The 21,274-nt window shown below is 34.8% G+C and overlaps 2 protein-coding genes across 10 annotated transcripts in view; one reads left to right on the plus strand and one right to left on the minus strand.

Moving 5' to 3' along the window:
* OSBPL9 (oxysterol binding protein like 9) overlaps positions 1-8,348 on the plus strand; it is a 57,330-nt gene extending 48,982 nt beyond the window's left edge. For all 9 annotated transcript variants that reach the window (XM_087929907.1, XM_087929908.1, XM_026707070.2 and 6 more), the window contains 11 exons: positions 95-213; positions 554-639; positions 898-1,072; positions 2,406-2,490; positions 2,647-2,757; positions 4,153-4,216; positions 4,303-4,443; positions 5,185-5,263; positions 6,224-6,315; positions 7,896-8,031; positions 8,113-8,348. In XM_087929907.1, coding sequence (XP_087786033.1) covers positions 95-213; positions 554-639; positions 898-1,072; positions 2,406-2,490; positions 2,647-2,757; positions 4,153-4,216; positions 4,303-4,443; positions 5,185-5,263; positions 6,224-6,315; positions 7,896-8,031; positions 8,113-8,187 — 1,163 coding nt within the window. In that variant the 3' untranslated portion in view covers positions 8,188-8,348. The remainder of the gene's footprint in view (positions 1-94; positions 214-553; positions 640-897; positions 1,073-2,405; positions 2,491-2,646; positions 2,758-4,152; positions 4,217-4,302; positions 4,444-5,184; positions 5,264-6,223; positions 6,316-7,895; positions 8,032-8,112) is intronic.
* A 1,535-nt stretch (positions 8,349-9,883) lies between these two features.
* The window catches only part of NRDC (nardilysin convertase), a 30,768-nt gene continuing 19,377 nt past the window's right edge, over positions 9,884-21,274 (minus strand). Inside the window, exons 19-31 of the mRNA XM_026707069.2 lie at positions 19,863-19,914; positions 18,604-18,754; positions 18,384-18,511; positions 17,146-17,308; positions 16,584-16,615; positions 15,928-16,066; positions 14,800-14,847; positions 13,980-14,032; positions 13,376-13,459; positions 12,673-12,763; positions 11,979-12,095; positions 11,081-11,170; positions 9,884-10,619 (exon numbers count right to left, since the gene is read on the minus strand). Of these exons, the coding sequence (XP_026562854.2) occupies positions 10,425-10,619; positions 11,081-11,170; positions 11,979-12,095; positions 12,673-12,763; positions 13,376-13,459; positions 13,980-14,032; positions 14,800-14,847; positions 15,928-16,066; positions 16,584-16,615; positions 17,146-17,308; positions 18,384-18,511; positions 18,604-18,754; positions 19,863-19,914 (1,343 nt within the window). The 3' untranslated portion in view covers positions 9,884-10,424. The remainder of the gene's footprint in view (positions 10,620-11,080; positions 11,171-11,978; positions 12,096-12,672; positions 12,764-13,375; positions 13,460-13,979; positions 14,033-14,799; positions 14,848-15,927; positions 16,067-16,583; positions 16,616-17,145; positions 17,309-18,383; positions 18,512-18,603; positions 18,755-19,862; positions 19,915-21,274) is intronic.

Raw genomic sequence — 21,274 nt, forward strand, 5'->3', positions numbered from 1 at the left:
CCAGCATGCTGATATAGATTTTTAAAGTATTTTAAAGAAATTTTATTTTTAAAATATGGCCAAGAAATTACAGGGATGAATTTATTTTTTCCAGATCTTTTTGATCCTCATGATGAAAGAGATGATGATGTTGAAGGGGAGTCAGTGGAAGAACACAAAAGTGTTATCATGCACCTTTTATCACAAGTTAGGTTAGGAATGGACCTAACAAAGGTGAGACTGAATTCTTGAAAACTACCACTCAGAAAAAGAGTTAAAATATGAAGCATATGGATCTCTAGGAGGTGAAATAAAAGTTTACCAGCACCTTGGTAGAACTGAAAATTATGAAATCAGTTCATAATTGGTTTTTCTATATTTTAAATTGTGGTTTATTGGTTTGAGGCCATAAATAAAATATTTTATTTGGTTTGAGCAAATGCTAATTAAACACAGGATGTCTACAAGGCAATCATACCTAGTAATGTTCCTTAAAACTTAATGCATCACTTTAATTGAAATTACCTTAGTCTGATTTTGGAATTTGAACTTGCTAAGTTTTGTCTTTCTTCAGGTGGTTCTTCCAACTTTTATTCTGGAAAGAAGGTCACTCTTAGAAATGTATGCAGACTTCTTTGCACATCCTGATTTATTTGTGAGGTATTAAATTTTTGATCATATACTGTTTTTCCCCTTATTACCACATGCAAGTTTGATAATACTCTGTGCTGCATACAAACTTACTCATGTCTATTTCATTGGCTGCATTTTTATATAAATACATATAACTTGTATAAATATATAAAGTAATTTGCCTTTCTGGTAACCATAGAAACATTTTTCCATTTGAAATTAAAAATCTTGAGGAAATATTTATATTTAGTTTTAAAGTAAAATCATTTTTTGTGTTTTCTTTAGTATTAGTGACTACAAGGATCCAAAAGATCGTATGATTCAAGTGGTAAAATGGTACCTCTCAGCTTTCCATGCAGGAAGGAAAGGTTCTGTTGCAAAAAAACCTTACAATCCCATCTTGGGAGAAATCTTCCGATGCCATTGGATATTGCCAAGTGCTGAACAAGAAGAAAATATGGTTAGTAAAATAGCTACATATCTGCATGACACTTTCAGCCAGAAGCCAAGGAAAGTAGAATTTTTTGTATTGTATTTGAACAATATAGCTGCCAGAAAACAAATTGCCAAAGGTAGCTCATAGCCATGGTGAGAAGAACCACTTGGCAATTAAATGATACATTATTATAGAATGTGTCCTGAGAATTGTATTTTATAAACACAATTCCTACACTAAATACAACTTTTTTTCAGTCACCGCTCTAGAAGGGGATAGAGCTTTAGAAAGAAAACAAACCCTGGACAGGAGCTTTTCCTACTATTAAAATTTTATTATATACTGTCTACATAAAATGAAGGTAGTAGACTTTCTCATATTTGAAGTACAGATAGTCCTCAACTTACAACTATTTGTTTAGTGACAATTCAAATTTACAACAACACTGAAAAAAGTGACATGACCACTTTTCACACTTACGAATATTGCAGCATCCCCATGGTCATATGATCAAAATTTGGATTGACAGCTAGTTCAAATTTATGATGGTTGCAGTGCTCCAGGGTCACCTGATCACCTTTTTCAACTTTCTGAGAAGCAAAGTCAGTGAAGCCAGATTCACTTAGCAATCATATTACTAACTTAACTACTGCAGTGATTCACTTAACAACTGTGGCAAGAAAGGTCATAAAATGGGGCAAAACCCACTTAACTGTTTCACTTAGCAACAGAAATTTTGGACTCTATTGTGGACGTAAGTTTGAAGACTACATGTTTACTTTTTTAAAATATCAATAAATCTATTTTATTAATTTCCTGAAGAGATTATAAGAATACTGCACAAAATCAGTATTTTCCAATAAAGAAGATTCCGTATACATTTAGAGGTTCAGACTCTAAAGATCATGTAATTTATGAATTAGGGTTTTTTAATATTATACATGTCAATATTGCTCTATTCCAGTTATTTAATTCCTATTTTCCTAATAAATATTCTGTGATCTCACTATTTTCACATTAGGAGAGAGGGATAGGAGACAATAATTTTAAAGTCTTAAGTGCTCAAAATCTTCATTTTACATGTATTTTTAAACATGCAAAATACATATTGTATGTATTCATAAAGCACACTGAAGTGTAGCATTTCTACTTTGAAGGACAACTATTACATTTAAGCCGCTTTTCAGTTCTTCTTTAAGGGAAATTGTTAGATACATGGCAGACTTTTTTAGGAACTCAGTTACTGAAATAAATTTATTTTTTTGTATTGTTTAACTTCAGATCTAGAATATTTGTAAATATGTCATGTGTACAAAAAGAAATTTGTATCATGCATAGTTTGGAATCTATTTTGCAGGAGACAATTGCAGACGGACCTGTTCCATGGGTTTCCCCAAATAATGTGACATTTGTAGCAGAACAAGTTTCTCACCACCCTCCAAGTAAGTTATTTTGTTTGTAAATTATTGTAAAAACTTGCTGTTTACATTTTGAAACTTCAGCCATTTTTTTCTCCAGATTTCTTACTGGGAAAACAGATATGTATTTTCTGCTTATTTCCTGCACTATAGCTTACCATATTTATTTGTCCTTTTAAGTTTCAGCATTTTATGCAGAATGTTCCAGGAAGAGAATTCAGTTCAATGCTCACATCTGGACCAAATCAAAGTTCTTGGGAATGTCTATAGGTGTTCATAACATAGGCCAGGGTATGTCTATCATATCTGAATTTTACTTAATCCTGAGTTTTAATTCTATAATTATAAAACATTTTTGACAAAACATGTATGTATTTCTTTTTTTCTAATAGAGATAGCCTCTGACTGCTGGTAACAATACTTTTAAACTACTAATTCTGAGCTTTTCGGTGTTTGGTACAGGAATATTTGTGACTTACATAGATTGTAATTTGTTGCTATTTTCTGTCTTTCTGTGCTAATGCAAGAAAATGTAGGTTGTGTAATCCAACCCAGGGATAAGCAATATCTGGTTTTTCCTTTACAGATAATTGTAATCAACTCTAACCAGTCTTGACACAGTAATGAGAGTGATGGGAGTTGTAGTCCAGTAGCATCTGGAGACCTATAAATTTCTGTCACATATTAGATTGTCATAGTTGATTCTTATCGAATTTGGTCTTAATGAGCAATGAGAACTACTGACACTGCTTAACTGACATTAACTGAGAGCAAACCAGTATTCTCTTGCAGTGGTTCCTATAAAAGGATAAACCAGAATTCACATTTCTTTGAATATTATCATTGACTACTAACAGATGCAGTTAGTTGTCCGTGGTCAGTTCTGTCCATTTTCAGTTTATTTTTTCTCTCAGAATAAGAGGTTTCTCACATTTAATCAAGTATAAGCCAATAGGAGCCATCAAAGTAGTATTTACCAGTATATTGCTCATTCCCTGCTTGCTTAAAATTCTGCTGAAGATTTTTAATCAGACATAATAATTATTTGTAGAACATCCGGGTATTACCACAAGAAAAGGTTTGATGATAGTCCTAAAAAATAATTGATAGTTATCGCAAACTTGGTTTTTATTAACCTAATTTTGTTGGCCTTTATTGAAATGCTTTGCAGATGCAATTTTAGCAGGGATATTTAAGTTAAAGGACTTCATTTTGAAGAAAAATACTATGGGTCCTCACAAATATAAAAAGCAATAAAATCATAAGTTAACTTTTTTCTAATTCTGATGCTACTGTTTTGCTGTTAAAAATCACTTTCAACTAGGATTTCCAAAGTAGCGATTTGTTCGGTTATTGTTCTAGTCCAGGGATGGCAACCTTGGCTGCTCCTTGTTTTAATGGCCTTTTTTTTTGTGGGGGGGGGCATGAGGGTCATCATTATTGGAAAAGGCAAGGATACATTTTTTTGCTTGGGGGTGAGAGGCTTAGATTGTGTGCAAGTAAAAGAAGAACATCTCTTTTCAGAGCTAAATATAGCCATTCTGCTTTTGGTTATGAGGTAGCGGAATGACTGGTCTGCAGAAATATAACCTGACAGGTTATTTTTGTTCACCTTATTTTAATCCTTGTTGTTTTCCTTTCTCTCTATAAAAAATTGGTATGATCCCATACTGTTGTTTTTTACAGGGTGTGTATCATGCTTAGATTATGATGAACATTACATTTTAACCTTCCCAAATGGCTATGCAAGGCAAGTAATTCTAGTTTTTAGTGATTTTATAAGTGATAAATTGTTTATCTTCCTAGCTGTTGAAAAATCTGAATTTTTTTTGACAGATCTATTCTCACAGTGCCATGGATAGAGCTGGGAGGAGAGTGCAACATTAGCTGTTCTAAAACAGGCTATAATGCTAACATAATATTCCACACAAAACCTTTCTATGGGGGGAAGAAGCACAAAGTAACAGCAGAAATATTGTAAGTATATAAATATATATATACGTATAAGGATGGATTTTAAAAATCACACTCATTTCAAAGTTCTGATATAAAAAATATAACAGAATTGCTGGAGAATACTTTTAATATTCCCTAATCTGGTGCCCTCATAATGTGTTAGTACAGCCATGATGATGATGTCATCCATTCAATCAATTCCGATCCTTGATGATTCTATGGGCAGACTCTCCACACCTTTCAGTCTTGCACAGTTTTTGTATGCTCTGTCTTGTGTCAGCTTCGACAGTGTCCAGCCACGGTGTTCTTTTAGGGTCTGGTTTCCTTTTACTGCTAACTCTTTCAAACGTAATTATTTTCTCCAGTGAATTCTTCCACATGACATGGCCAAAGTGAGACAGAGTTTCATGATTTTACTGTGTTGTATCATACAGTACAGCCATATTAATTAGAAATAATTACATTCAGTCAACTGCAGGGGACCAGTTTAGGGAAAGCAGTTTTAAGGATTTTGACAGATGCCCTCAGCAGGTAGTAGCACCTAACCAAACCTTTTCTGACCTTGGACTCTTAGTAGGGCTGGAGTGGTTAATATTGGAATGAGAAAATATTAAGCAGTACTACTACTGTAGGATAAATAGGGACACTGAAAATATAACACAGAAAATTATAGGGTTATGTCACTAATATCAATAGGAATCAAGCTTGAAGTAATTGACAAGGGAGTGGCCCCTGATTTTAATTCTTCCTTCTGTTTTCTAGTTCACCTAATGATAAAAAATCCATCTGCTCAATTGAAGGAGAATGGAACGGTACCATGTATGCAAAATATGCAACAGGGGTAAAGTATCTTGATTTTTGAATGTTTGGTTAATTCATAGATTAAAATTCCATATGAAAAAGTTTGATTCATTCCAAGAATGTCATTAATTTAATATGCCAATTCATCATTCTGCTCCAAAAACTGTACAGGTCATTGCTTAATGAAAGTTATTAGGACCAGAATTTCCATCATTAGGCAGTAAGGTCATAATACGTAATGTCATGACTACATTACTTAGCGATGGCAATACCATGATGCTGTCCTTAAGTGAGGATCACAGATCTCCTCCTGGGTTCCAACAAGCAAAGTCAATGAGGAAGCCACATGTAGCTTGCAAGCAGGCCAGCAGTTGTGGGGGCAGGTGGGATTAGCTGCAGCAGTGCTGGGAATGGTTGCTGGGAATGAACCCATGTCACAGGTGGCTGCTGCAGATGTGCACAAACGCTATGGAGTATGAAATCCCTTTATAGCCAAGCTACTTGGGGTGGGGGGAAGCTGCAACAGTGTGAGTTACAGGAGCATCTTGCAACCTTCCAGCTCCCCCATTGATTTTGCTTGTGGGAAGCAGGCAGGCAATAGCAATCATGTGACTGTGGAATGCTGCAAATGTTGCTAAGCGCAAGTGCCTGGATCACAATTGTGACCACAGGGCTGGTGGGACAGCCAGAACTTCAATAATTGCTTGTACCACTTGTTTAGCACAATACAACTTTAAACAGTCACTGAACAAGCGCTTGGTAACCAAGGACTAGCTATATAACTGAATGCAAGATTAAGCCATTTTCAAGATAACTGGTAGATATGTGTTCTATGGTTAACATAATTTTTATGAAATCAGTTGCGTTACTGGAAGCAGATATTGGATTGCGTTGTTTGTCTATATATAAAGAAATATAAATATGAGAAATACTGATAAATGCCCTAATGAAAAATGGATTTAAGTTGAATAAAAACCTAACAGAGATTTTCCTTCTTTAGGAGAATGTAGTCTTTATAGATACCAAGAAAATGCCTATCATTAAGAAGAAAGTAAGAAAACTGGAAGATCAAGAAGAGTATGAATCCCGCTGGTCAGTGTTAATATACAGTACTTTCTTGTTTTGCTACAGTAACAGCTTCAAAAAATATTCTCAAACTCAAGTAGTAATTTACTTGAACTAACTAGAAGTAATGTTAATGAACGTGGGATAAGATATGGTATTTTTTTGTTACAATATTTTGTATGCTGCCTATTTCAAATGGATTATCAATGGTTCAAATGCACATGTGAAAACTTACAAGAAAATTGAAATGTGTTGTTCAATTATAACAATACAGTTTGGGCAAAAATTATGTAAATTATGTAAATCTGCCTTTTTACCTCTTTTAACGTGACCCACATTCTGAATAAGGCATTACAGGTATTCCTCAACTTACAATCATTTATTTAATGATTGTTGAGAATTACATGGCATCGAAAAAAGTGATTTGAGTGGTCTTCATGCTTATGACAGTTGCAGCATCCCCATGGTCACATGACAAAATTTGGGTGCTTGATAACCGGCATGTAGTTACAGCATCCTGAAGTCATGTCATCACCATTTGCAACCTTCCCAGCCGGCTTTCAAAATAAGTAGCCCAACTAAGAAGCTGGAGTTGACCACTTAACCGACATGGCAAAGAAGTAAAATCATGTGCAACTCGTTTTAACAACCATCTTGCTTAGCAACATAAATTCTGGTTCCAAATGTGGCTGTAAGTCAAAGACTACCTGTACTACCTTACCCTCTATCCTTGAGTATAAAACTAATAACACAGATAGAAGAGCTCATAGTGCACAGATCACACACTTTTGCAGAACTGATAAGCCAAGAAAAATCACAGTTTCAAAATTCACAAGTTATTATCTTACCTCTCAGACGATACAGAATCAGGTATCTGGGTGGATTTGAACAATTTTATCAGCAAAGTGTTTCACAAACACCTCACAGTGGTCTCAGGAAGCTCTTTTTGAATCTCCCATCCCCAAAAGGTGTAAATCACCCTAAATCACAGAGGTACACTCCATTACTGCAATAAGGATGGAAGATTAAGAATTCTTTGCCACCTCTATTGTATATATAAGGCTTAAAAGCCCTTATGTCAGGTTCATTTCTAAGCATCCTCTATCGACATTCCAGATTGTTTTCTGCCATCTCATCTTCTGGAGTTCCTCAGTAAAATAGAGAGCAACTCAGATTAGTGAGCAGAGAATGGTCACCCATCTTATCGCACTTTCTGTATTTTAGAGGTCCAACAGATATTTGATGAAATTGCCTGACAAATTATTGGGATATCCACCAGGTGTTTTAGAAATCCATCCCTTTATACCATTCTAAATGGATCCAGGGATATCAATGGTAGTGAATAGACCTCATTCAGATCAAGAGTGACCTAACCACAGTAGTGGACCAAGAGTGGACCAGTAGTGGACCAGATCAAGAGTGATCTAACCACAGTAGTGGACCAATTGTAACATTTTCTAGTTTCAAATCAATTTGAGCAGGCTTAACCCTATGTAGAGCTTGGGAACAAACGTGATGATTTCATTCTCTCCAAACATGTCTTTCTAGATTAATAAAATTATGGGATTTTTTTTTGCAATTTATATATTTTTCTATCTTTTTTTAAGCCTATGGAAAGATGTAACCTATAATTTAAAGATCAGAGACATTGAGGCAGCCACTGAAGCTAAGCATAGGCTCGAGGAAAGACAAAGAGCTGAAGCCAAAGCCAGGAAAGAGAAAGAGATTCCATGGGAAACAAAGGTAGGTTTACCTTCAGAAATTATTCCTGTGTTAAATCGTTTTGCTCCTATGAAATTGTTAATAAGTACTTTTCTTTTACAGCTGTTCCATGAAGATGGAGAATACTGGGTTTATGATGAGCCACTACTCAAGCGACTTGCTGCCAGTAAATATTAAGCAGGCCAGGCCTGTGAAGTTCAAGCCTTGAATTAGTGGCACTAATTGTAATGTTCAAAGGACTCTTCTTTTGGAGAGCCTGTCTCCTTCAGTTACAGTTCCTATCTCAGGGATACTGGACTTTCTCATGCAGTGAACAATTAAAACAGGAAGAGCCCTGACTGTGTAGCAGTAATTTCCTGTCTTATCTCCTATGCTTCTAGGAGAATAAAACCAAGGCTCAAGTTAGGCATACATACTAAACATTGCTGTAAAAGGTGCAAAGAGGCATGTGTCTCATATATAGGATTCTGGCTTCATTTACTTAGAACTTGTTAATTTCTATGTTAATACAAGGACTTCTTTTGCCAGTTTAGAGAACTCAAGATCGCATTTAACAAATAATAATAATGGTAGAAAAAAAATCTGGCATTTGTTTCCCTCAAAAAATCTTTGAATTTTTATTATAGATTACCATTTGATTCTTGCAGATGCATCTATAATGCTTCATAAAATGGATTTTCAAAAGTATGAATTGTTTTATTGTAGACAAAATCATTTGCAGTCTAAAACACCTTGCTATAAAGATGTTCAGGACAAGTCGATCCTGTTCAGCAGATATTAATTTGGAAAATTCAGTTACCCATATCTTATACTGATTTATATCCCGAATAACGCAGAATGAAGACTGAAGTGATCTGTTGCAACTATAAACAGTACATCTGTTTTCTCTTAAGGACTTGTGTCCAGACACTGATGAGTGATCACACAGAGGTCTGCGCTATTTTATTCAGAAACTGGTGATAGCTTTAGGCTCCGTGGTCTGACTTTATTGGTCTGTTGTTCTATCCCTTGGCCCCATGATGACCTAGTTTAGTTAAAAGTTTAGAAATAAAAAATGATCTTTCAATTAAAGTGCCCATTCTATTCTAGGAGCCGTTCTGATTAAATAGTGAAAAAAGCTCTTTCCTGTAAATGTGTGTTTTCTAGAGAATTCAGATAAACTTAACAATTGATGGATAATTTTCACACTCTGTATTAAGGCTGCCTTAATCCTTGCATTATTTTGATTAGAACCAGGCATAGGTGATGAGTTTTACTTCCTTAAAAAAACCAGAAAATTCCAATTGTAATTTGGCCTTTTAGATGTTACTGAAGTCCAGCTTCCAAACTTCCTGCATACCCAAGCCTTAACCATTACTGCCAGTGATATCTGAAGTTGCATTACTTAAATATTTGGAGAACCACGTGTTGCTTTGCTTCTCCTGTAGATTAAGAGCATGGGCCATAAGCTTGTCAAGAGAGAAGCTGTCTAACATTTGAGTTGGTTTATACAAACCAACTCAAAGTTATATAATAGTATGCAACATCCCAGAATATTTAATATTATTCTATAACCACTATATAATTTGGATGTTCAGAATTGTTAAATATGTCCTGATTTACCATTTTTTTCCGTCTTCCCCTCTTGTTCCAAAAGCAAAGGACTAAGACTGCAGTACAGGCGAAACAGCTTGTATTCACCCTATTTCCACTTTTTAAGTTCTTGAAACTAATGGTACGTTCAACTATTTTCCAGTTTTGCTTTTGTAGAATTACAAAAACCCTAATCTCAATTTTTCTTTTTCTTTAAGGAGCAAACTCACCTTAAAAATAACTGATTTAATATGATCCTCAAATGTTTTTTACTTTAGCAATCTCACAAAAAACCAAGAACTTAAGATTTCAATAATTTATTGCACACGTTATTTTAAGAGCACTCATCCTGAACTATCTGATGAAGATGACTCCTAGGTATAATCTTAATACTTTTTTCATTTGAAGCCAGAAATATTTTTTTCTCTAAATTGTTGCAATATAGGCACATTCAGTTTTAAGTAATCTAATAGCGTTTTCTGGATAGCAGGTAATATTTTACTTCTGAGATAGTCTTTAGTCTTTTTTTACCCACAGCTGTTATGGAAGAAGCAGCAGCATTCCAGGCAGAAAGCACCCAGAATAATAATTGCCAATGGAGGACCCATTTACTTTTATGAACAAGTCTATCTTTCTATACATCCATTGTAATATATATTTTCACAAAAAAATGCTCACTCTTTATGTATGCTTTGCTGGTTAAAAGACACACTTGAAATATGTACATTAGTTTGTAAGAAGTCAACTATTTTCCATAAAGCCTGGTAAATTGGAGTCTTAGAAGGAAAGCATACCTCCAGAGTATTTAACTTGTACTACACATTATGGCAGCCCAAGATGAGTTATTTTAATATCTTATGGTATGGGAGAACATTGAGAGCTGATGTATACACTTTGATGTTCTTAATGCAAGTGATGTCAGTCAAAGAAGAAGGGTCAAAGAACGTTAGCTGAGGTATTTCATTGCTTGAAGGGCTGTGCACATTTGAAAGAGATGGAACTTCTGCATCACCTTCATGTACACCATATCCAACCACCTGTAATTTCAAAACACAATATAGGAGATAAGTTCTACAATAGATGCAATAGTTTCTATGGCTGCAGAAAGGGCTAAAACAATACTTTATGCCTGAGTAAGTAATAGATTAATGCTTAAATTTAAAAATGATAAGTTTTATTTTGAATTTGATTAACATGAGAATCATGTTTCAGAAAGGCCAATTTTCTAGCCCCGTGTTCAAAGCCAGGATATACTGCAAAAACAAATCATGTTATATTCATTTGAAGTACAATAGCATATTTTATATTATTTCTATTTTTTACTATTTTGTATTTTGCCTATATATATGGGCAAGATATAACAGCAGAAGTAATTAGATACATTGGCTGTCTTGAGTTATTTTTACATCTATCTCAAGGCACCATCATATTTTAAGACCTAAGCCTTGATATTCACCCAATTTAATAAGCTACTTACACATTTGTCATAAATACTTACATGTACGCTGAGCACTTTCCTTTCTTTGTGTCTGTGCATTTGAAACCAATCAACTAATTCTGACTGCGAAAGAGACTTTAGAGCATCAATCTAAAACAGAATAGTTTTTAAAAATTAGCATATGTTTAAATGATATAGAAATTAAGCCATCAATACAGGTAGTCTTCAACTTACAACCATTTGTTTAGTTACTGTCCAAAGTTACAACGGTGCTGAAAAAAGTGACTTAAAATTGGTGCTCAGTGTTGCTGCATCCCTATGGTCATATGATCAAAATTTGGGTGCTTGGCAACCAACAGGGATTTGCAATGGTTAGAGCACCGCAGGGTCATGTGATCATCACCTGCAACCTTCCCAACCAGCTTCCAATAAGCCAAAGACAATGGGAAAGTTGGATTTGCTTAACAACGGCATGATTTGCTTAAAGGCCATGGCAAAAAAGGTGGTAACATTTGACACAAAGTCACTTAACTGTGTCACTTAGCAGTGTAAGTTCTGATCTCAACTGTGATTGTAAGTTGAGGACTCTGTATATACAAAGAATATAATTCTCAATCCTGACTTAATTAAACTTATTTGTATTCTGCCTTTGTTATTTTTATAAATAACTCAAGGCGGCGAATGTATACAACACGCTTTCCTTCTCCTGTTTTCCTCACAACAACCCTGTGAAGTAAGATGGACTGAAAAAGAGTGACTGGCCCAAAGTCACCCAGCCAGTTTTCGTGGTTCAGGCAGGACTTGAATTCATGGTCTCCCAATTTCTAGGCTGGTGCCCTATCCATTAGACCAAATGGCTCCTTAACTGCCTCCTTATGCTAGTGTTAGAAATAAACATGGAAAGACCATACAAAGATTTTTTAAATCTGACCCACACGGGAATATTTTTAAGAATTACCTCCCGAACTAGTCTGTCAAATAGATATTGCTGAGTCACTACTTCTGTCCAGTTCCTATCCACTTCTTCACCAAGATGAGAATCTTCACATTCTTTTAATTTAATGAGAGCTGTGACCTAGTATAGAAAAGACATCAACTTTTTCAAAATAGTATTAAAACATCTCTTAACAGATTCATGTAATATTTTTAAAAATAGTGTTTTAATGCTCTGAGCTTTTATCAATTAAATATATGTGATCCAATGAGACCAATTTATACTATCTGGATTGTCTTATTTCTACTACATCTCTGGAAGTATTAATCTTCATCAAAAATAGGTATCAAAAATTTGGGAAACTAATTTCTGATAGTCTTAGTATGTTAATTCTTTTGTAATTACAGTTTAAGCATAACTGAGTTCAGATTCTACTTTTAGATCTATATATAGTTGGTAATAGTCCTTCTGAATTAATCAGATAAAAAAATTCTACACAATTAAATGGTGAATAATAAATTTCCATTACTTCTTCGGGCCCCTTATGATTGTGATAGTATAACTACAGTACTGCCCTTATGCTATTCTGAACTTCATACACTTTGAACAAGCATCAGAAAAAAACTATTTTACTGTTTTGGTGGACAACCAAACCTATTTGATCATTTATTGGAAAAGATTTCTGGAAAAGTAATAAAGAGGAGGTAATAATCATTACCTGAGTCTTGAAGGACTCTTCAGTCATATTTTTGAGTTTTTCTTCAAAACACAAAAAAAATTCTTCTATCTTCTTATCCACTACTTCAGAACTGAGAAATAAATCACAAATATGTATTTTGTCTAATATGCATTTAATTCAATTCCATGTTCTTGAATTTTCTATTAAGTATTGAGAAACAGCAAGGTGAAACTGACTACAACTGCATGAAGGGAAAATCAAGTGAAAGCCAAATGGAAACAAAAAAGGGTATTATGTACCTCACTGATGTCTTTTGCTAACATCTTATTGCAATATTTCGAAGCATTTTTTTAAATTTAAGCTTAAGTCATTGGCTCTGTTCTAATGACACTTTATGGTAATTTATACCCCCCAAACAACCCAAAAATTACATTAGGTTAAGTCATGCTGTTTTGTGAGTTAACTTTGCTTTTTCAATTTATTTAGCACACTCATATAGTGGCAGTGGTGAAAATGTGTGTGTGTGTGTGTGTGTGTGTAAGTCACCTGGGCTGTGAGATGTATATGCACAATCAAATTTATTTGCTGCCCATCTTACAATTCAGGCAACTGAACACATCCAGGAAAAAAGTTAAAGAATGCTTCTTACTCTGAGGATATTTTTCATAAAATATCAGCCTTAAAAATCTTTTGAGTTTACAGGGCTAAGAGAAAAAGTGAAATTCTCAAATATCCTACTCACTTGTATTTGGTTGCCTGTGTGGCTACAGTAACAGAGAATCCCAGAATCCCAGATGTATTCCTACAACTTGCATAGACATGATATCTAAAAATGAAAGGAGAAAGAAATTGCACAAATTTGCTCTTAAACTGCAAGAAAGCTGACAACCAAACTATTTCCATTTAAATAGTGATATGCTGGTTCTTGGCACTGTACTTGAACTTCTGTCAACTGAAAATTATTTTGTGTAGGAACTGCAAGTTGTTTTAACAATTATTGGAGGTGGGGTTTTTTTGAGGGAGCAATTTTTGCTAAAGAATAAAACTCAAGTATTTGTTTTTACAATTTTGCTAGATTAATTAATGCTCAAATATTGATCAAATATGTTTTCAGCTAAAGGATTACAGGGAGCAGACTCATGATTAAAAATGATATATACTTTTGTGGAGTTGCAACTCTTGAGGGCTTAGTGGAACCTTCTGGAATAGAAGGAAACTAGTAGATGAACTGAAGAAAAGCAAAACGCCAACTATCATCTTGCATAAATGAAAATAGGCTAATTCAATATAATTAATTTTGTATACAGATTTTTTCTCTTCCAATACGGCAGTAAATAGAACCTTACCCTAAGGTTTGCTTGGTTCGAAGAAAGTCAAAACAAGGCTCTTCCATATACATCTGAAATTCAATAGTATTTCAAATCAATATACCTGGTATATGTCTAAGATATTTTTTAATAAGGAAACAATTTAAAATATGTTTTAATTAGCTAAATGTCACTTTAACAGGCTTACTGAAATTAAACCATATCTGATATAAATAAAGGCTAAAATATTGTGGGCAGAGAAGTCTGTGCGTGTCCCAGATACAAGAAAGAAAGGTTATGCAATACTTTTAAAAATTAGTGATTCCCCCTGTAAAAAGCTGACTTAATGTCTTCCTACAAACTGTACTGTTGGGAAAAAAAACACCACGCCTGATGATTGCTTTTTGGTTTCTCAGTTGTCTTTCCACTCTTGAGTATCTGAACTATGCATTAATATTGCTATGATAGTTTCAGAATCGCAGTTAACAGTTGAACTATGCATATAGTGGGTCAGTTACAAAATTTTGCTGTGCTATGTAAAACAGTTATATACATGAGCTTTACTGTGTATGTAGTCAAAACAGACTACAGAAAATATATTGTGCATTAAACAGATTATGTGGGAGATGGAGGTTTCAAAAACACAAGACAGGGTAATTTCTGTACCTCCTGTAGTATTTGTACTAATTCTTTTGCTATGTATCTTCCCATATTTTTTTATAATTAGCCTTCTTACAATTTCACCATGAACTCCTAACTATGATCTTCTATGATGCACATTGTATACCAGATACTACTAATATGAGCTGACCATCAAGACTTATGTAGTTCTGTTTTTTTCAAAGTAATCCAATCTTACCACAAGCAATTCCATTAGAGAATATTCTCTTAAATTCCTGGCTCCTGACTGAAAAAGAAACAAAAAGGCAATAATGAAGAAAGTCACTCTTTTACAATGGTGTCCTGCAAATACAGTAACCTTTCAAAAGAGACTGAATGGAGGCAGTATTCAATAAATCATTAATAAAATGCTACTCTGGCCTTCCAGCTGTCAGTAGAGGGGATGGGCACCATAGTCCAACACAGCAGAAAGAAAAGATGAGGTAAAACGTTGAAAGCTTTTAGTTGCATTGTAAATTGAGGACTTGCTTGAAATATTCCAAAACTAGCAATACTGAAAATGTGTGTTAAAGGTTTTAGTATGATTGAAACTACAACTTCCCTAAATATTCTAGCAATTTTGAAATAGTAGTAATATATGTACCATACCAAACTTCAGATATTTCACTGTGTGGTTATTTCTTCCAACTGTAAGATTTTGAAATGGCTATTGAATCTTTGTAAGGAATACATAACTTTTGTATGAAAAAAGATGTGTATATGTGTGTGCATGTGGAATGTCAACCCACTGAACAAAAGACCACAGTACTTTCTGCTCTACATATCACATCAGATGATGGTGCGAAAAATCTCATTTATGAATATTCCCATCAGGGAAAAGAGCTTTGCAGGAAAAAAAAATCAGCCTAGTTTTCTCTATGGCTACTTTTCTCTACTTTTATGATTGGAAATGATTGGTTGAAAATAAACAAATTAAAAGATGTCCAGGATAGGTTATTTCTATTACATGCAAGACAGGAAAATTTATTGCTGTAAGCCAACACTGAATAAATTATAATTTGGGTTTTATTTAAAATGATAAGCCAAAATTAAATAAATGACATGGCATTGCTCACCAGAGGAATTCATCTAAAATGTAGGGAAAATGGGAATGGGGAAGGAGGAGAAGGATCTCAATGCAGAAAGAGAAAAAAAACACAAATCCAGCTCCTATAAAAATTACAATATTCATCTGAAAAAAAATACTCATGTTTATAGATAGCCATATAGCTAATAGTTCCTGTATAGTTCAAGTTATGCATGAAACACACTAAGCAACCAATGCATCACAAAACAGTTAATACGCCCATTTTTTACATCATAGTACCTGATAGTAGACTGTCACTTCAGAATTAGCATCCCCTTTATTAAGTGTCTTCACTTTGCACAATAGGTGAGCACATGGTAAATCCATCACTCGGAACTGAACTGGACATGGATGCACTAGAGGCAGGAAGTGCAATTTCCTAGAAATAATTGAAAAATTAAAATGTCCATTGCAACTTGCTCTTTATCTTATTTTTTAACGCAGTTTTAACAGAAGTAAAAAAACATTCTAGCAATGAAAACTGCAAAGGAGGGAAATACTGTATATAATTAGTTAAATAAATGAATTGGTCATCTTTTTCCAAATGTTGCAACACTCCTTTCACTTCTTTTACAGAAAAGCAAATCTATGTTAGAGAAAAGTGTTGAACTAAAGTTGTTAAAAATTTGTACAGCCTAGAAACCCCTGAAGTTGGATAAGGCCATTTTGAGAATAATGCTTGTTAAACACAGTGCTTCATCTAACACTATAATTACAGCTTCAAAAATACTTTTATATGTATGTGCAAATTAGAATGCAGAGGTTACTTATCAATTGACTATAATTCAAATATTCCTTAATTCAATTAATTTAAATTGAATAGCCCCAGTTTCTAACACATGCTCAAATGTTGGCAGCTGTTATAAACTTATAATTCTCAATATAAATATACTTACTCATTAACATAATTCAAAAATTCTTTGGATTCCTAGAAGAAAAGAGAGATGTTAATATTGTGACTAGAAATAAAACAACAGTAACAGTAGGCATTACTATATTATGTACATAGGAGCCATGGTGGCACAGTGGTTAAAATGCAGTATTGCAGGCTAACTTTGCCCACTGCCCAAACCACATTCTCTCAGTGGTTGGAAAAAAAACCTTACATAAATGCCTCTGGAATATGACACAGTTGTAAAACAGTCCAGAAACAGCTAACATTAGTGCCTAAGACTAGATGTGTTTTGCTCCACTATTTTTCATTATTTGCACAGAAAAGTGCTTTTCTCACCATATTCTGAGTTAATATTTACTTTATTAATTTATATTGAAAATAGTTTGTTAATGGGCTTTGTTTGACAAAGTTTGTTACTAAAGTAGCAAACGAGATAAAATTGTCACTAAAGTCAGAACTGCCTGATATTTCTATCATATGGTGTCAAAGGCTAAGCAAGGAAAATCATAGATGAGAAAATAGTTTATGCTGTAGATGCAAGTTAAGCTGTTGAAAATACTCACGGAGCTTGTGAAGTTTCCCTGGACAAGGCCCTCTGCAAAGAGCTGAGATTTGAAAGCCTTCACAAACAACAGCAGAGAATCTACTGAGAGCCCCTTCATAAGGGCCTCATATTTGTCTATCATAGACCACCGACAATGTTCCAGGATTAAGAGACGTATATCTCTGTGCCACAAAAGAAATACTGATCATTACATGTTCACTGAAAGTTATGTTGGCTTTACAGCATCGTCTATAAGCTCCATTTGGGTTCAAAAATAAATGCATTCACATTTACCCAAACTTGGTTCTTTTTTCTCCCTTTCCTCTATTATTCAGAGACAACATCATGCCAAGTACAAAACCAACTCCAGAATCAAGGGACAATGTATGTATATCTTTGTATAATTTACATAGTTTTTACATACATATATTTGAATTTAACATGCATTGGTCTTTAACAGACACCTCCCTCCCCACACAACTAAGTATAACTAAATATGTGAATTTTTAAACAATTTGGGATAGGAATGATTAAGTGAAGAAAATAAATCTTTCTCCAATATATAGGTAAAAAGGGATGGGAGATCAAATCTGTTTTTATAAATGAAGGGTAAGGAGAAATATAGAAAAACTTCAAAGCAATCTGCTCATAAAAAAACAATCTGGTCACAAAATACCCCCAAACAAGACCCAGTCTTGTTTTTTGTATCATGAATTACAATTTAGTCTTTAATCTTAGGTACAATTTTTATATAGTGAAAAGTTTAATAAACCTAATGCAAAGTATATTTTCTTCTCTGGTGTTTTCTAGACAGATACAACAGTCACTCAGGTAAACTGAGCACTCAAGCAGCTTATTGCAGTAATCAATATGGAAACCACCTCCCAATTATTCTCATAAGCATTGCGAGTCTCAATCCTCTTGTCTTATGAACATGCATTATTTCATCCCTACCTTATTATCAATTGTTACCCAATGTACCAAAATATTTCACTGGAATGCATGTGGCCAAATTTCTGGACTTTTGGGTTTCTAAGGAGATGGGATCACAGATGAGTTTTCAATGATAAATGTCATTTTTCTGCCCAATTTCAGCAGTGTTTGTTCTACTAAGCCAGAAGCCACGAATTAGAAATTCCAGTGACTAGACTCTTTTAAAGATGGATTAGGCAATGAACTAAAATCAAAGAAACCACCTTCTTGCACAGCACAATGACTAAAATCATCCTAGCTCATATATATTCTCCAGACACTTACTTGGCCAGAGTTTCTGGCTTGATAAGGATGTTGAAGTAAGTCTTTTTCAACTGCTCAGTTATCATCTCAAAAACTTCTGGAGTAAAACTGAAATCAGCTAAGTAGTCAATGATGAGCTGAAACAGCAACTACAACAACAACAATAAACCAATTCATTATGACTCTTTTTAAAAAGAACTTTTTCAGAAATAATTCAAGGCCCAAATAGATCAATACTTACAGGCAGCTTATGATTGAAGCCTTTCACACGAATGATCAATCCATGTTCTCCGGCTACCAGCTTATATTCCAACTGAGCAACATCGGCTTCATATGCAGGTTCAGCAAGGTTGTGTGCAAGGATGTTCACAAAAGTATCAAAGAGCACCACACTGACCACATTAAGTTGAGACAACAGGAGATAAAGGTAAGAATTTGAGAATGTTAACTTTGTGAAACTTTTTGGATTTACATATTCCTTCAAAAACAGCAAAGGTTTTATGACAAAAATCAACGTATTTACAGAAACAGAACTATAGAAAACATCAACTAGTACAGTCAACTTTTGTTTTTAAGCATCATTTGAAATATTACATTGTGGATATGACACTCCTATCATACTTGGAATTGTATCATTTGAAGTTTAAAAATCATTAAAATGCTTGTTTTTAGTTGACAAAGTTGCTCTCAATATAATAAATTATTTTGAATTCAGAGGTTAATATTTTATGTCATGATCCTTTTAATTAAGAGTCTCCTAATTTAATAAGTTATACCTTACTGCAATGCATCACTGCAATGCATCAATTGCTGTTTGCTGTTTTACCACATATTTTCAAAGAGCACTTTGAGTTACAAACAGCAGCAAGAGGCTCTGTAATTCGGAACGTCCATTCCCTAACTTAAAGCTCATTTAAAATATTTTTACAGCAAAACAATAAAACAAATCAAGACCAAAACAGGGGTGGGATTCAAATTTTTTAACAACTGGTTCTGTGGCCATGGCTTAGGTGGAGGGCGTGGCTTGGTGGTCATGTGACTGGGTGGACATGGCTTGGTGGTCATGCTATTGGCTGGATGTGGCCAACTCAATATCACTCACATCGAGGCATGCATCTCCTTGCCTGGCCTCTCATGACTGTGGGGATGCTGCAACAGTCATAAGTGTGAAAAATGGTCATAAGTCACTTTTTTCAGTGCCATTGTAACTTTAAATGGTCACTCCACACAAGCAAAGTACCAGCAAAGGAGGAAAAAAACTCCAGAGACGTTCTTGAGACAGGAAGTATAGTCCTGCCAAGAATGTAATAAGAGTTAACGAAAAGGCAGTTTCTGTAAGCAACACCAGAATGTTTCCTTCCTGCCTTTCTTACAGGATTAAGCCAGTAATTTATTCTAACAACCGGTTCTCCGAACTGCTTAGAATGTTAACAACTGGTTCTAGCGAATAGGTGCGAAGTGGTAGAATCCCACCCCTGGACCAAAACCTATAAACCTTACTTCTCAGAAGATTGCTGGACCAGTGGTGAGATCAGATGGAAACGGATGTATGCTGGAAAAAAAAAAAGTTAGAATGAGCAGTGGCAAACAATGCAGAATTATAATCAAGACTGTGTATCTCTTCTTGATTCCTTTATAAAACAGAGCAGCTTGACATCAATGCTGATTAGATTCACTGTCCTTTCCAAAGAGGCAGTCTTTCCAATTGTAAAGGCTACTTGTTCATGCTCACAGCCATATCATTCATCATGGAAAATTGTTGCACATAAATCAGACCATTTAACACCCTGGCCTCCCTAATGTGAGGGTTCCCTGGCCACTGGATCTTATAGAATGAAATTCTTTCCAGTAGGAGCTGGAGAAAATAAAGTCGAGGTAGGGAAACTTTTACAAAGCTGTACTAAAAATCCTGAGTGGACACTTAGAAAAATCCTGAAGTGTTTTTTGTTTTAATGTTGAGGGGGGAAACAGTTCTATATCCAATAGGAAGATTAAGACAGCATGCCGAGCGAACAGAAGGACATGTATACAGGTAGTTCTTGACTTACAACCATATTTTAGTGACTGAAGTTACAACGGCACTAAAACAAGTGGCTTATGTGAAGTTGGGGAAAGGTGAAGAATCACCTTTCCCCAACTATTCTGATCAAATTCCACCGCTGTGCAGTCGAGAGCATCCTAACCAGCTGTATTTCAGTCTGGTATGGAAATTGCGCCATTAAAGAAGGCATTACAGAGGGTAGGGAAAACCGCTCAACGCATTATAGGGATCCCACTTCCTGCCATTGTGGACATTCAGAGGAAACGATGTCTGCAAAAAGCCCACAGCTTCGTTAAGGACACCTCCCATCCAGCCCATAAACTGTTTACCCTTCTTCCATCTGGGAAGAAGTTCAGCTACCTGCAGTCCAAGACCAGCAGACTAAGGAACAGCTTTTACCACACGGCGGTCTCCTTACTGAACTCCTCAACTCATCTACCCCCACACACACACTGATACTTCCCCTGATAATATATATCTTGTATAAACTCTCTGTGCATTATATTTATATTCAATATGTTCATAAACACTCTGTACAGTTGTATATATTCCTTCCATAGATATATATTCTGTATATTCATAGATATTCTGTATATCTATATATAGTTATATATTTTGTGTATCTGTATATACATATGTATATATGTTTTCTTAAGTTTTCGCAGGTACTTACATGTATGGTATTCAGCTCTGTTCGGGTATTTTCCCACGTCATTGTAGTTGTGCTTTTAAAGTTGTAGCAACGTTTCAGCAGAATCTCAGACGAACACAATACAGAAGCCTGATGATGGCAGATGAGATTCTGCCGAAACGTTGCTACAACTTTAAAAGCACAACTACAATGATGTGGGAAAATACCCGAACAGAGCTG

This window comes from Pseudonaja textilis, chromosome 3, assembly GCF_049901715.1.
Source record: "Pseudonaja textilis isolate UNSWEBS1 chromosome 3, rPseTex1.2, whole genome shotgun sequence".
Taxonomy (NCBI): domain Eukaryota; kingdom Metazoa; phylum Chordata; class Lepidosauria; order Squamata; family Elapidae; genus Pseudonaja; species Pseudonaja textilis.